Genomic DNA, 12876 nt, shown 5'->3' with positions numbered 1-12876 from the left:
CAGGCGTGGAAAAACTCACGCATGCGCACGAGGGTTCAAACATGTCTGACGTGAAAACATATGAATCAAATCCATATAGTTTAAAAAAAATAATAAAAAGGTACGATACTTTATGGACAGACCTCGTAGTCACACACATGCCCGTGAAAACAATACTCCACTTTTCAATTTCATTTTTGCTCCTTTTTTCACAAGTTTAATTAAAAGATCTAACACTTTTTCAGTGCACACATACGAGGTCTGTCAATAAAGTAATGGTCCTTTTTATTTTTTTCAAAAACTATATGGATTTCATTCATATGGTTTTACGTCAGACAAGCTTGAACCCTCGTGCGCATGCGTGAGTTTTTCCACGCCTGTCGGTGACATCATTCGCCTGTGAGCAGACCTTGTGGAAGGAGTGGTCCCGCCCCCTCGTCGGATTTTCATTGTCTGGAAATGGCGGAATGATTTGGACTTTTTTCCATCAGAATTTTTTCAGAAGCTGTTAGAGACTGGCACCTGGAAACCATTTGAAAAATTTATCTGGCTTTCAGTGAAAATTTTTACGTGCTTCACAGAGAATAAGGACTGTTACTACAGCTTTAAGGACGCTTGGCGCGCCGAGCTGCGACGACGAGGCAGAAAACGCCAGATAATCTCTAAGCTGATGGCTCTGTGGATACGAGACCGTCGTGTGCACTTTCTCTGGTTATCACAAGAGCTGGACATCAGCCATTTTCCGGCAGATTTCACTTTTAACAAGAGATTTTGTATTGGAAAGCCGCGCGGAGGCTTCGTGCGTAACGACCGATTCGCTGTTTGAGTGAGACAAAGAACACCTCCGTTTCGGCGTGTCATGGGACAAGTTGGGACATGCCTATCTCGGCTTTCAATGCTTACCAGTCCAGTAAGTATCAGAGAAATTGTGGAGAGCTGGGCATGTCCTAACTTGTCCCATGACACGCCGAAACGGAGGTGTTCCTTTGTCTCGCTCAAACAGCGAATCGGTCGTTACGCACAAAGCCTCCGCGTGGCTTTCCAATACAAAATCTCTTGTTAAAAGTGAAATCTGACGTAAAATGGCTGATGTCCAGCTCTTGTGATAACCAGAGAAAGTGCACACGACGGTCTCGTATCCACAGAGCCATCAGCTTAGAAATGATCTGGCGTTTTATGTCTCGTCGTCGCAGCTCGTAGCGTGGCGCGCCATTGTGGGCCATCCTTAAAGGTGTAGTAACAGTCCTTAATCTCTGTGAAGCCCGTAAAATTTTCACCGAAAAACAACCGAATGTTCAAAATGGTTTCCAGCTGGTTGTCTGGCAGAGTTCCTGAAAAAAATTTCATGGAACAAAGCGGCAGTAGCTCAGCTGTTTGCTGAGAATGAAAATCCGACGAGGGAGCGGGACCACTCCTTCCACAAGGCATGCTCACAGGCGAATGACGTCACCGACAGGCGTGGAAAAACTCACGCATGCGCACGAGGGTTCAAGCTTGTTTGACGTAAAAACATATGAATCAAACCCATATAGTTTAAAAAAAATAAAAAGGACCGTTACTTTATTGACAGACCTCGTATACTGATCAGCAAAATATTTTTAATTGATTGGTATGAATGACGTCATAATGAAGTCACACAAAGGCCACCAGATTTTGGGGAGGTGATGGTCAAGTGGTTAAAACGGTGGGGTTCTGACCAGAGGACCCTCAGTTCAAATCCAAGTCACACTGAAAAATCAACAAGTGCTCTTTTCCAAGGTCCTTAGTCCCCAAGTTGTTCCCAGTGTACAGCTGAGTGCCTTGCATGACAGCATCCTGACATCATTGTGTGAATGTGAGGCATCACTGTAAAGTGATTTGACGATGAAAGCTCTATAAAATGCAGTCCATATGATGAAGTCGTACATACGGTTGTAAATCACCATTACAACTGTAGTTATATTGTGGTATGTAGAGCGCACAGGATATGCATTAGTCCTCTGATGCTTTTCATTTGTTTTGCCTTTACTTTGGTCTTGAGAAGAAACTGATTTGCTGTTGTACAATTCTGAAAATTCTAATATGTATTATTCACATTAGCATTTCCTTCACAGTCTCTGCCTTACTCTACACTGATTGGCTGCATGTATGTACAAAGGTCAGTTAATGTGGTATGACTCCACAGAAGCCATTCAATTTCTAACTGCAAGGCTTTTGCAATGTGTCACATCACATACAGAATAAGGGACAGAACGTCTACAAATTGTTTTACCAAAATGTGAACAAAACTTGATGAGCCGGTTTAAACATTTGAATCTGAGGTTGCACCACAGATGTAATCAAGTGTCGATTAGTGTCTTCTATGGAACTTATTTACCTGCACATTTCTATCCAGTTTTCATGTGTTTACCTGAAGAGGCAGGTGGACACTGCATGTGAAGTGGGACAAGACGGAGATGGCAGGGAGGGAAACCAACACGGCCCCTATGATGTGACGAGGGAGCCATCCAGAGACCACTGTGAGCAGGGAGCGGGTGCAGCTCATCACCTTGTCAAGATGGAATGCCATACTGTAGAAGAGGTCAGGAGTTAGAGCGGTAGTAGACAAAATGAGGAGGCTGGTGTGAATAAAAAAAAAAACATGATTAAAATTAGAAACCAAGGATGGAAACAGAGTACCGACTGTGTTTCTTTGATTAAATGCCTGGGCATTTATTTTTTCCAAACCTTCCTCAGGCCCGGCGCTTAAACGAGGCAGGCCTTTATTCAAGGCCCACGATTACAGTAAAACTCGCCTAAACCATCATCTTATAAACCACATATTCACACGTCTCGGACAAATGCAAAAGTCCCAATGCTTTTGTATGGTTTTCCATGTAATAAACACAGTAACGAATTTTCGCTCACATTGGACAAAACGTCCTGTCCGATAGCAATGCATTTTCATTACAAAACCCTCACATATACCGGACAGAGCAGTCTGGACATGCCCAGAAGCAGAGGTACGAAATGAGGTTCAGTACTGACATTCGCCGATTCGAGGACAGTGGGTACCGTATTTCTATGATTAAAAGACTGGCTGTTTATTTTTTCAAGCTGTGCTCAGACCTGGTGCCTAAATAAGGCAGGGCATAATTCAAGGCCAGTGATTATTCACAAAATACTGCTTGTTGCCTGCACTGTAATATGAGGTTAAGTTTTGCAAATATCCCTGGGTGTGACGAATCAAACCGGTTTAGATCACAGCCCCTCTGCGGGGCTGCGAACCAGCGTACCTGCTAAATCTGAGACCACAATGGGGTGTGATTTGTCACTTTTCTGGTTTCACTCCTTCCTGTTATATTTTAAACATTTTTGCAGTGTGCATGCTGATTTCATTTTGATCATGGATCAAATATGTTTGGCAGAAAAGTCCGCAAATATGACCAACTTTACAACACAGAGTCAGAAAAAGATGCTCAAATGACCAACAATTCATGGAGGAAATTGTACACCTTTGGTTTAGAGGATGGTGACTGTATAAATAAGCTCACTGAGGGACAAATTAATCCAGAAAAAGCCACCATTCCTGCAACAAACTTCATAAAGACAGGACAGAAAACTTTAAAAGATTAATGCATACGTCAACGTCATTGGATGGCCATGGAATTGCAGCATTGTAGAAGCATAAATCAAGCTTTAGGATTTTAAGATACCACTCCAAAGAGGACTTAGAATAAAGAGTGACTCATCCAAATGTAATCTTTTTAATACACATAATGTCCAGCGCTTATTTAAGGCAGGCGTTTATTTTTTCAGATGTAGTTTTGACCCAGTCATTAAATGAGGCATGTCCCGATTCATGATTCCCCGTAGATTGTTCAGCGCCTCCTGACTGTAACTAATCCATTACACACATATAACGGGTGTTGTCTATTTTATATGTATATGGATTTTTTCCATTTTATACATATAATGGATTTTGTCAATTTTTTCCATTTTTTTACGTTTTACTGCATTAACAAATCTTGCTTGCTGCCTGCACTGTAATACGATGTTAAAGTACATATCACTAGTAAATCAAATGTCAAATGAGCTGACTATTGTGAATAATTAAAGAATTATGAAAATAATGGTTATAATATGTGTTTGAGGAGGATGTAGTCACATGACTAGTGATATTTATTAGATGGACAGATTTTCCAAAGATAATATTTTAAGGAGGAAAGTAGGAGGCTTTTTAATTTTTACTTTGAGTGCCTCTGGGACAGACTGCAGAAGTGAAGCCTAACACAGCGTTAGAATTGTCTTCAAAACAAGAGTTACGTATGTAACTATGGTTCCTGACACAGTGCCTGACGTTACATCATGATTATGGATCAAAATGGTTGTCAATCTGTTGTCCCTTTTTCAGACGCACTCTGGCTTATTACCCAAGGCCAAAATATGGCCATCGGGTATTGTGAAGACTTTGCGTTCGTCTATCCGTCCGTGCTCAGCATAAGTCCAGTCCTATTACTGCCAGGGCCTTCAAATTCACATTGAGCATTCTCGGGACACAGACCTTAGACAAGTTCAAAGATAGCTAGCCTTGAATTTAAAGAGTTGGAAGTAATGATTTAAAATCTGGTATATAATTTTTAATATATAGTGTTGACTGGAGTGAGATATGCCCTTTATGTTTCACACATCCCTGGGTGTGGTGAACCAAAGATCAGTTTAGATCAGAGCCCCGAGTCACTGTGAACCCTGTCCGAGCCCCTCTCTGTAGCCTGACGTGCACTTCCCAAAAATTTAAACTACATGTTGAAATGACAGAGACAAGCAAGCGCTCTGACTGGTCACTTTTCCAGTTTCATGCCTTCATCTCCTGTCATATTTTAAAAGTTTTTGCAGCGCACACGCAATTACATTTTGATCATGGATCAAATAGAGGAATGTTTAGCCCTACTATTCCGGTGGTAAATTGCATTACGACACCCACCAATGCAACTGAGAACTTCAAAAGGGTCCATGTTGACGTCATTGTGTAGCCACGGAGTTACGGAGTTGTAGAAGCATAAATTGGGCCCTGCGCTTATTTAAGGAAGGTGCTTATTTTTTCAGACAAAGCTTTGACCTGGCCATTAAATGAGGCAAGCCCTATTCAAGATGTGTTGTTTACTCAAGGAAATGTGGTAAAAAAAAAAAAAAATCTCATACCCAACTCGTCACATTTTGATGCCAAACCTTCGACATTACAAAACATCAATATGTGATGAATTCAGAAACTCTAGCCATATTCCAAAAGTAGGTATAGTGTGCACCCGGAAAGTATTCACAGCATTTCACTTTTTTCACATTTTTTTATGTTACAACCTTATTTCAAAATGGAGTAAATAAGTTTTTTCCCCTCAGAATTCTACTCACAACCTTCGAGTTGTTTAATCGGCTTATATCATGGTCCCACACAGTGAGCTAACACACAAATATTTATTTAAGTTAACAGAACTTGATAAAAATACGTAAGTATTTGGGACTATTTTATGCCAGTCTAAAGATAATTTCATCCTTGGCAACCGTTCTCTTCTTCTTTCCTGTCTTCAATCTTGTCCAGTTCGTTTGATGTTAAATCTTTACACCGTTGCTTTTGCTGTTCTTCTCGTTTGCTCTCCTCCTCTTCCCATTCCTCAAACATTTTATTTTGGCTAAAAATAATAAAATTCACTCGGAAATCCATGTTTTTATCACATTTCTGTCATTCACCTGTCAAAACACAGCTGATCTGCGGCAAATGATTTGCGTGTTGCTATGGTGACGACCAGAGCGGAGTGATATTACAGTGACTTAACTCTCCGAACTACGTGTGCGTATACACGAAAATAATGCACACCAGTTAGACATGGAATTCTCACTGACCTTACCTTACCTTGCCTGACCTTAACCCCTTAGAAAATCTATGGGGTATTGTGAAAAGGAAGATGCGACACATCAGAACCCAACAATGCAGAAGAGCTGAAGGCCGCTATCAGAGAAACCTGGGCTCTCATACCACCTGAGCAGTGCCACAGACTGATCGACTCCATGCCACGCCGCATTGCTGCAGTAATTCAGGCAAAAGGAGCCCAAACTACATATTGAGTGCTGTACATGCTCATACTTTTCATGTTCATACTTTTCAGTTGGCCAACATTTCTAAAAATCCTTTTTGTGTATTGTTCTTAATTAATATTCTAATTTTCTGAGATACTAAATTTGGGATTTTCATTAGTTGTCAGTTATAATCAACAAAATTAAAAGAAAGAAACATCTGAAAGATATCAGACTGTGTGTAATGAATGAATATAAAACAGAAGTTTCACTTTTTGAATGGAATTACTGAAATAAATCATGATATTCTAATTATATGACCAGCAACTGTATATGTAGAGAGGCATGTGTCTTTCCAAATTATGTCCAATCAACAGAATTTACCCCAGGTGGACTCCAATTAAGCTGCAGAAACATCTCAAGGATGATCAGTGGAAACAGGATGCACATGAGCTCAATTTTGAGCTTCATGGCAAAGGCTGTGAAAACTTATGTGCATGTGATTTCTTAGTGTTTTTATTTTTAATACATTTGCAAAAATCTCAACCCCCCACCAAAACCCAACTTTTTATGGGGTATTGTACTTAGAATTATAAGGGGAAAAAAAAAATTCATCCATTTTGGAATAAGGCTGTAACATAAAAAATGAAAAACGTGAAGTGCTGTGAATACCTTCCAGATGCACTGTATGTTCCCTGCTGTGTCGAGGGATGGCACAGGAGTCAAGCAGATGGTTTTGGATATATATCAGAAAGAAATTAGGCTACTGTATGCTAACATGCTACCCCATGCATCATACACTGACCAAGTGTCAAAATGTGAAAATGGGGTGACAAAAATATTTTCAATTGAGTCTCACTTTCTTCCCATCTGTCCACTTCAAACTCAGCCAGGAAAAAACAAACAAACAAACAAACAACTCAGCATTCCTTCATAAAGTCACTCTATTAAAACACAGCTCATCTTGCTAGTATTTACATCTGTTTTAACACTAGAAAATGTATTATCGATTTATACACAACAATAAGAGAAAAAGTAATTCAGTTTTTAATACTCTGCACTGAAATGAATGTATACATCTAAATACAAAACAAAACATAGCTGTAGCACTTCAAATGTTATAAACTGCAAATACTAGAAATTGGTACCAGTCTGTCACTTTGCCAATTTAGGAAAATATCAGACTTTGCCCCAAACTTGGATATCTGCCACTTTTAGAACCTGACAAATACATTCATGGTGGTGTTGGTGTCAATAAAGCAGAAAATACAACTTATGTTGGCTGCTAATGAAAAGGTGGGCTGGTAACCATAGATGGACGGCCAATAATCAACCATAGTGCCCCGGACAAACATGTTGTTTATAATAGTTATACTGATTTCAGGCTCTCAAAGGAGTCATCATTTTTCCCAGTCTGTTGTGTTGGTACTGATCTGACAACACTTTTTTAAAAAAAGCCTATTGCTCACAATGTGTCTTTGTTTACCATCCCTAACATCTAAAAGCCTATTTCCCACAAGTCTGGTTTAACAGGTATTAGAACCCAGATGAAGTACGCACTCACGGGTGTCTTGCAGGTGAAAGTATTTATTTACAGGTCAAGAACAGGACAGGATAACAGCCAGAGAGACCAACTTGGGATTAACTACATACAAAAACTGATAAAGCATAAATATGGAGTGAAAACCACTAAGCAGGTGATCCTATGACCTGCTAGTGAAAACCACTAGCAGGTCATAGGATTTTTCTGAGATTTTGGAAATCTTTACAACCAACCAAACAACCAACCAACCAACCTACGTACCTAGCTAACTAGCTAGATAAAAGAATTTGCCCTCCATGATAATTCAAAAATAATAACTGTTACCATATTGTACATTTCTAAATTAAAAGGTCACTGCATCTGGTCTCTTATAGGCTCCATTTCTGTTGAACAAACTACTTGATGAAATATGCTTTATTTAAGGTGTGTGGTTTTAGGTTTTTTTTTCTGAACTGTGTTCTTTGCTGAACCCTTTTCCTACATCTTTTTTTTTTTCTCTGCCTTCTACTCCATTCTCTTTGCTCTCTCTGTCTCTTGGATGCTGACTTTGGTCTTCATCTTCAGGTGATGGACACATCTGTTCTTTCTTATCAGATACCATTTCCAACAGTGACTTCTGGAGGTGAGATTCTTTGATAAGTCCTTATTTTTAACAGTGGTGGGCACGGTTCCAATAATCCGATAACCGATAATTATCAAAGATAATGTTTTCATTATCGGATTATCTTTTTAAATAACTTTAAAAACCATTATTGGACTAATTATCTTGCGATAAATTTTTGTCCGATAATTTTTAGACCGATAACGTGGTAAATAAAATTGAACAGCTACAAATATTTATAAAACTTAAAATCAGTTGAGCACCTACCTATTAAATGTTTCATAGTTGCTGTGCAGTTCTACCCTCTGCAAAACAAAGAAGAGCTGCTTTAAGAAGAAACCGCTCCATCCTCTGTAGACAAAGGAGAACTGCTTCCCCTCCCCCCCCAAAAAAACTAATTTCTCTTAACCCATACTAATTCGTGGGCAATATCACCCAAGACATCCAGAGGCATACATTTTAACTTATGGTTCAACTTTTAACCAAACTAATGTTGGACAAGTTATTTAATGTCGTGTCTGAAGTTTTCTAAAGTGAAAATATCAGATATATGTTTTAGTTTTAAAGTAATGCACTAATTTTTAAGGTTTTAGTGTGGATGTATATATATATATATATATATATATATATATATATATATATATATATATATATATATATATATATGCTGTGCCCAGCAGTGCATTACGGGTAGGATAGGGTAATCTCAGTACGTTCACGACATGAGAAATGTATTTTAGACACTCTGATCAGGTTCTATGGACAACAGCATTAAACTCTAGTGCCTAAAACTCTCGTGAATATATTCTCTGGGTTTATATATGTTGTTATTGTGTCTGCGTTTATTAAATTCCACGCATCTTAAATGTAGCAAACACGGATTATCTGGATTTTCGTTTTGTCAAGTTTTCAAGGTCTTTACTGCCATCTACTGGCCAGTAGTGTTCATTCCCCCTACTGGCGTATCCCATAATCCCTTGCGTGCCAGAGAGTCGCTGCAGTCGACAACATATAGAGAATCAACACGATGACAGTTGTAAATTAATATAGACATATTATATATTAGTCTCGAACAAAGAGGACAAACAGTGTTGTAAAGAACAATAATCAAGACGTCAAAGAGCAAACTTCACTTTCTCCAGAACGACATGATCAGGAAGCGATTGTAGCTCACAGCAGCTCCTATTGAAAATAACGGAGAGACAGCCTGTGATTCTCACATGTTTACATAAAATAAACAATAACAACATCTATAAACCCAGAGAACATATTCACGAGAGTTTCAGGCACAATATAAAAATAGTTTTATGTTGCGATGTTAATGGTGTTGTCTGTGTGCAGCGGTTAAAGTGCAGCATGATCAGAGCGTCTCAGTGCAGTTCTCAATGTTACTGAGATCTCACAGTGCGACGACCTCTCCCAGGTTTTGTGGGATTTGAAACGTCAATAGGGCGAATAGCCAACATTTATTTGTCAAGACAATATTGAGTGCACGTTTCACAATATCATAAAACGTGCGCACATTCTCTCCACATGCAAAACATTTTGCGATGACACTTCCAGGGCTCCGTAAAAATGCCAGTTTTTACAAATAAAAAAATGGACTATTTTACAAAAGCTCATTTACCTGTAAACAGCAACACATGACACACGTCACATTAACGTGATGGTTTACATAATGAATGACTCAACCAATCAGTATTTAGCAGAGGCACATTTTACCCAGAATCCTTTGCGATCTGTCTGTGTTTGTTAGAAAACCTCAGAATTAGTGCATTATTCAACATTAAAAGATATATGTTATATTTTAACTTTGTACAAATGACAGAATTGACATTAATGGAGTTATTCTATCGGTATTAATGTTATTTATAAATCAAAACCATAAGTCAGCACTGCTTTATTTTCCAAGACCTCCGCCTGACCGGAGCGTTGTGATTGGTAGAGAGCTGGGCTTTGTGACTGCTCGCAGCTGTGCTGGAAGCCATGTGATAAACAAGAGCTTCAGCAGGAGGCAAGATGTTCAAAGACAGAAGTGTGGGCTCATTGTTTGGGTTTGTTGTCTCTTTTGTTGTTACCAGAAGCGATTGTGGTGTTAAAACTCAAATTCAGTTTATTAGTAGTTGCAAATGTACCACAGACAATATGGAATTTATTGATTATCTGTAACTTCTGATACATTTTTGGGTGATGTATTGTTTTATTTTTATCAAAGATAACTTTTCAGTTATCTGAAGGGCCGAGAGTGGAGGGGTGGGTGGTTGCAAACTGCACCCTCTCAGCCCTTTCCGGAATGAGTTGAATAGCTCAGCTCGCCAAAGGTGTTTCGATAATGTCATTATCCGCCCACTAGAACAGAGTGTTTCTTTAAACTGTGGTATCATTGCACAATGTGGCTGTAGGCCATTCAACAGCAGGACCTGCTATGTATCCTGTCAGGCCTTCTGCCCAAGAACTTCTTTTTTATGCAGTAGCAGCCTAAAAATGCAGAGTATTAGATTAAACAGCAAGGTTAAATATAATATTCTGCTCCAGGATTTCTAACATCAGCGTGAGATACGTTAGTTGGCTGGCAGAACAAAATAATTCAATATGGCGGAATACGGTCATAGACAGCTGTATTTCTGTATAAATCTCTTTAACAATTTTTTTCTCTTATATTTCGTAAAGGTTAGCAAGAAAAAAAATACTTCTAAATATAAAAAAATGCTGCTTCTGGAACTTGACAATGCCTCTGAGGTGATTCACAAAACATCTTATGGAGATGTTAGCATGAAAACTAGCTATACGAGACCGTCACCATGAAACAACAACCTTTGATTCCATCAATTACGAAAGAAAAGGTCACAGTGACAGATGTTCTTTGATGCTTGTGTAGTGTAAGAGATAATAATGATAGTTACATGATTTTATTTGAGGCTCTATGATTTATCATGGGCCCTCCGTCTACGGTTAGCCCTCCGACATTTCATTAACAGCTCTCGGTAAAGGTGCTAATGAGCTGGGCCCACGATAAGTCACGCTACCTTCCAAAATCATATTAATGTAGAATTAATTTTTGCTGAATTCTAAATGGTTGTCAGTCTGTCCTCTTTTTATTTGAACTTTCTGAGGACAGAAAGTGTGTTGTGCATGTTTTGTAATGTAAAATCCACTGAGACATTCTGTTGTTTGGGGCTTGAATAAAACTGAATGAGCATGTTATAAAAAGTATTCTTATGAACACAAAGTGTGTCCAGTAGGGTGGTCCTCTACAGCAGGGGTATTCAACTTGTTCCAGAAAGGCCCGAAAGGGTGCAGGTTTCTTTGCAAACAAGTCCACCAGGTGATTTCACTGATTAACCACTTTGAGCAGATTCGGTGAAAGATGAAATGTTCCATTCATCTCGGCTTTGCCTTGCTGAATGGAACATTTCATCTTTCACCTCATCAAATATTTGTTCCATTGAGAGAATGTAAAAACAATCATTATTTGTTTTATATAATGGCTAAAACAGATCCTTGTCATTTGATATTATATTAATTTAGAAACAACAGAAACGGACTTACATTTTGCTCAAAGCATCACTGGTGCTTTGACATCAACAGTCCAACATGAACTTTAAATAGGAGTCCATAACTGTTCTCAGTCAACTTGGAAAAACAGTTCGATAGTTCAGGAATAATTCTGACGATGTAGTCCGTTATGCCGTGCACTGACTTCCAAAAAAGAAAAAAGACTTTGGGTACTTCCCCACTCTAGCAAAAAAAAAAAAAAAAATCACGTCATAAATTTGTCCAGCTTTTCAATGTAACTTCATCCTCTTCATCCTAACAGCTTTTCATGCCACCAGACAGCTTATGGTGTAGTGGATTTTTTTGTGTGTGTTAGAAGAATCAGCACTGTCATTTGGCTCCTTCAAATCTTCGTCCATCAGCAAAACAAACTCTGCTATGTTGAGCTAAATGCCGGCCCCACTAGTGGGCAGTGGTGGCAGCGTGAAATGGTACAACCAAATTTTCACGGTAAATGGAACCAAATTTGCACACTAAATGCAACGTAGCACAAATAGGTTAAATAATCCATGTCACATGACATACAAGGCACCAATCAAATGACAAGGATCCACTCAGCTGTGTTATAAAACCAGTTAGTCAGTTAAATCACCTGTTGAGTCTGTGGTTGCAAAGAAAACCTGCACCCTTTCAGAACTTTCTGGAATCAGTTGAAGACCTGCTCTGCAGTATGACAAAAATAAAAATGTGACTTTCTTAAGGTGCTTCCTGACAAAATTATTCATCTTGATGAGAAAATGTTTTGTGTAAAATTTTATTTTTTGATACAACTTTTCTAACCACTGCCGCACGCGGGATGGAAATTGTAATCGTTGAGCATATTAGCGCAAACCAGCAATAGTAATGTACGTGTTTACAAATGAAATACAAATTGAAACAACAGTCCTTTCTCCTTTAACTGACCACACAGGAGAGATAAAAAGTATTACATGCCACTGTCCACATATTTTGTGAAAACAAACAGTCATGGGGATTTTCTTCACCTCCGGGAATTGACGTTGATGCCACTCAACAACTTGCAGCAGGTTTTGGTGCTGCTGTTCATCCTTCATTAGGCTCTGATTGTAATCCTTGATAAGTGTAACTCCTCACTCAGCAAAATCACTGACAGCAGCAACGTTATCCAGGACCTACTGTGACAACTGGAATGATGGGTCATCACCTCACTCTG

General features: G+C 38.9%; 1 protein-coding gene across 2 annotated transcripts in view; it reads right to left on the bottom strand.

Annotated features, from left to right (window-relative positions):
• adcy9 (adenylate cyclase 9) overlaps positions 1–12876 on the bottom strand; it is a 208710-nt gene that overhangs the window by 50579 nt on the left and 145255 nt on the right. For both annotated transcript variants that reach the window (XM_034187828.1, XM_034187829.1), the window contains exon 7: positions 2369–2528. In XM_034187828.1, coding sequence (XP_034043719.1) covers positions 2369–2528 — 160 coding nt within the window. The remainder of the gene's footprint in view (positions 1–2368; positions 2529–12876) is intronic.

This window comes from Thalassophryne amazonica, chromosome 15, assembly GCF_902500255.1.
Source record: "Thalassophryne amazonica chromosome 15, fThaAma1.1, whole genome shotgun sequence".
Classification (NCBI taxonomy): Eukaryota; Metazoa; Chordata; class Actinopteri; order Batrachoidiformes; family Batrachoididae; genus Thalassophryne; species Thalassophryne amazonica.
Note: the sequence above shows the minus strand (reverse complement) of the source record. Positions and strands in the feature narration are given on the sequence as shown.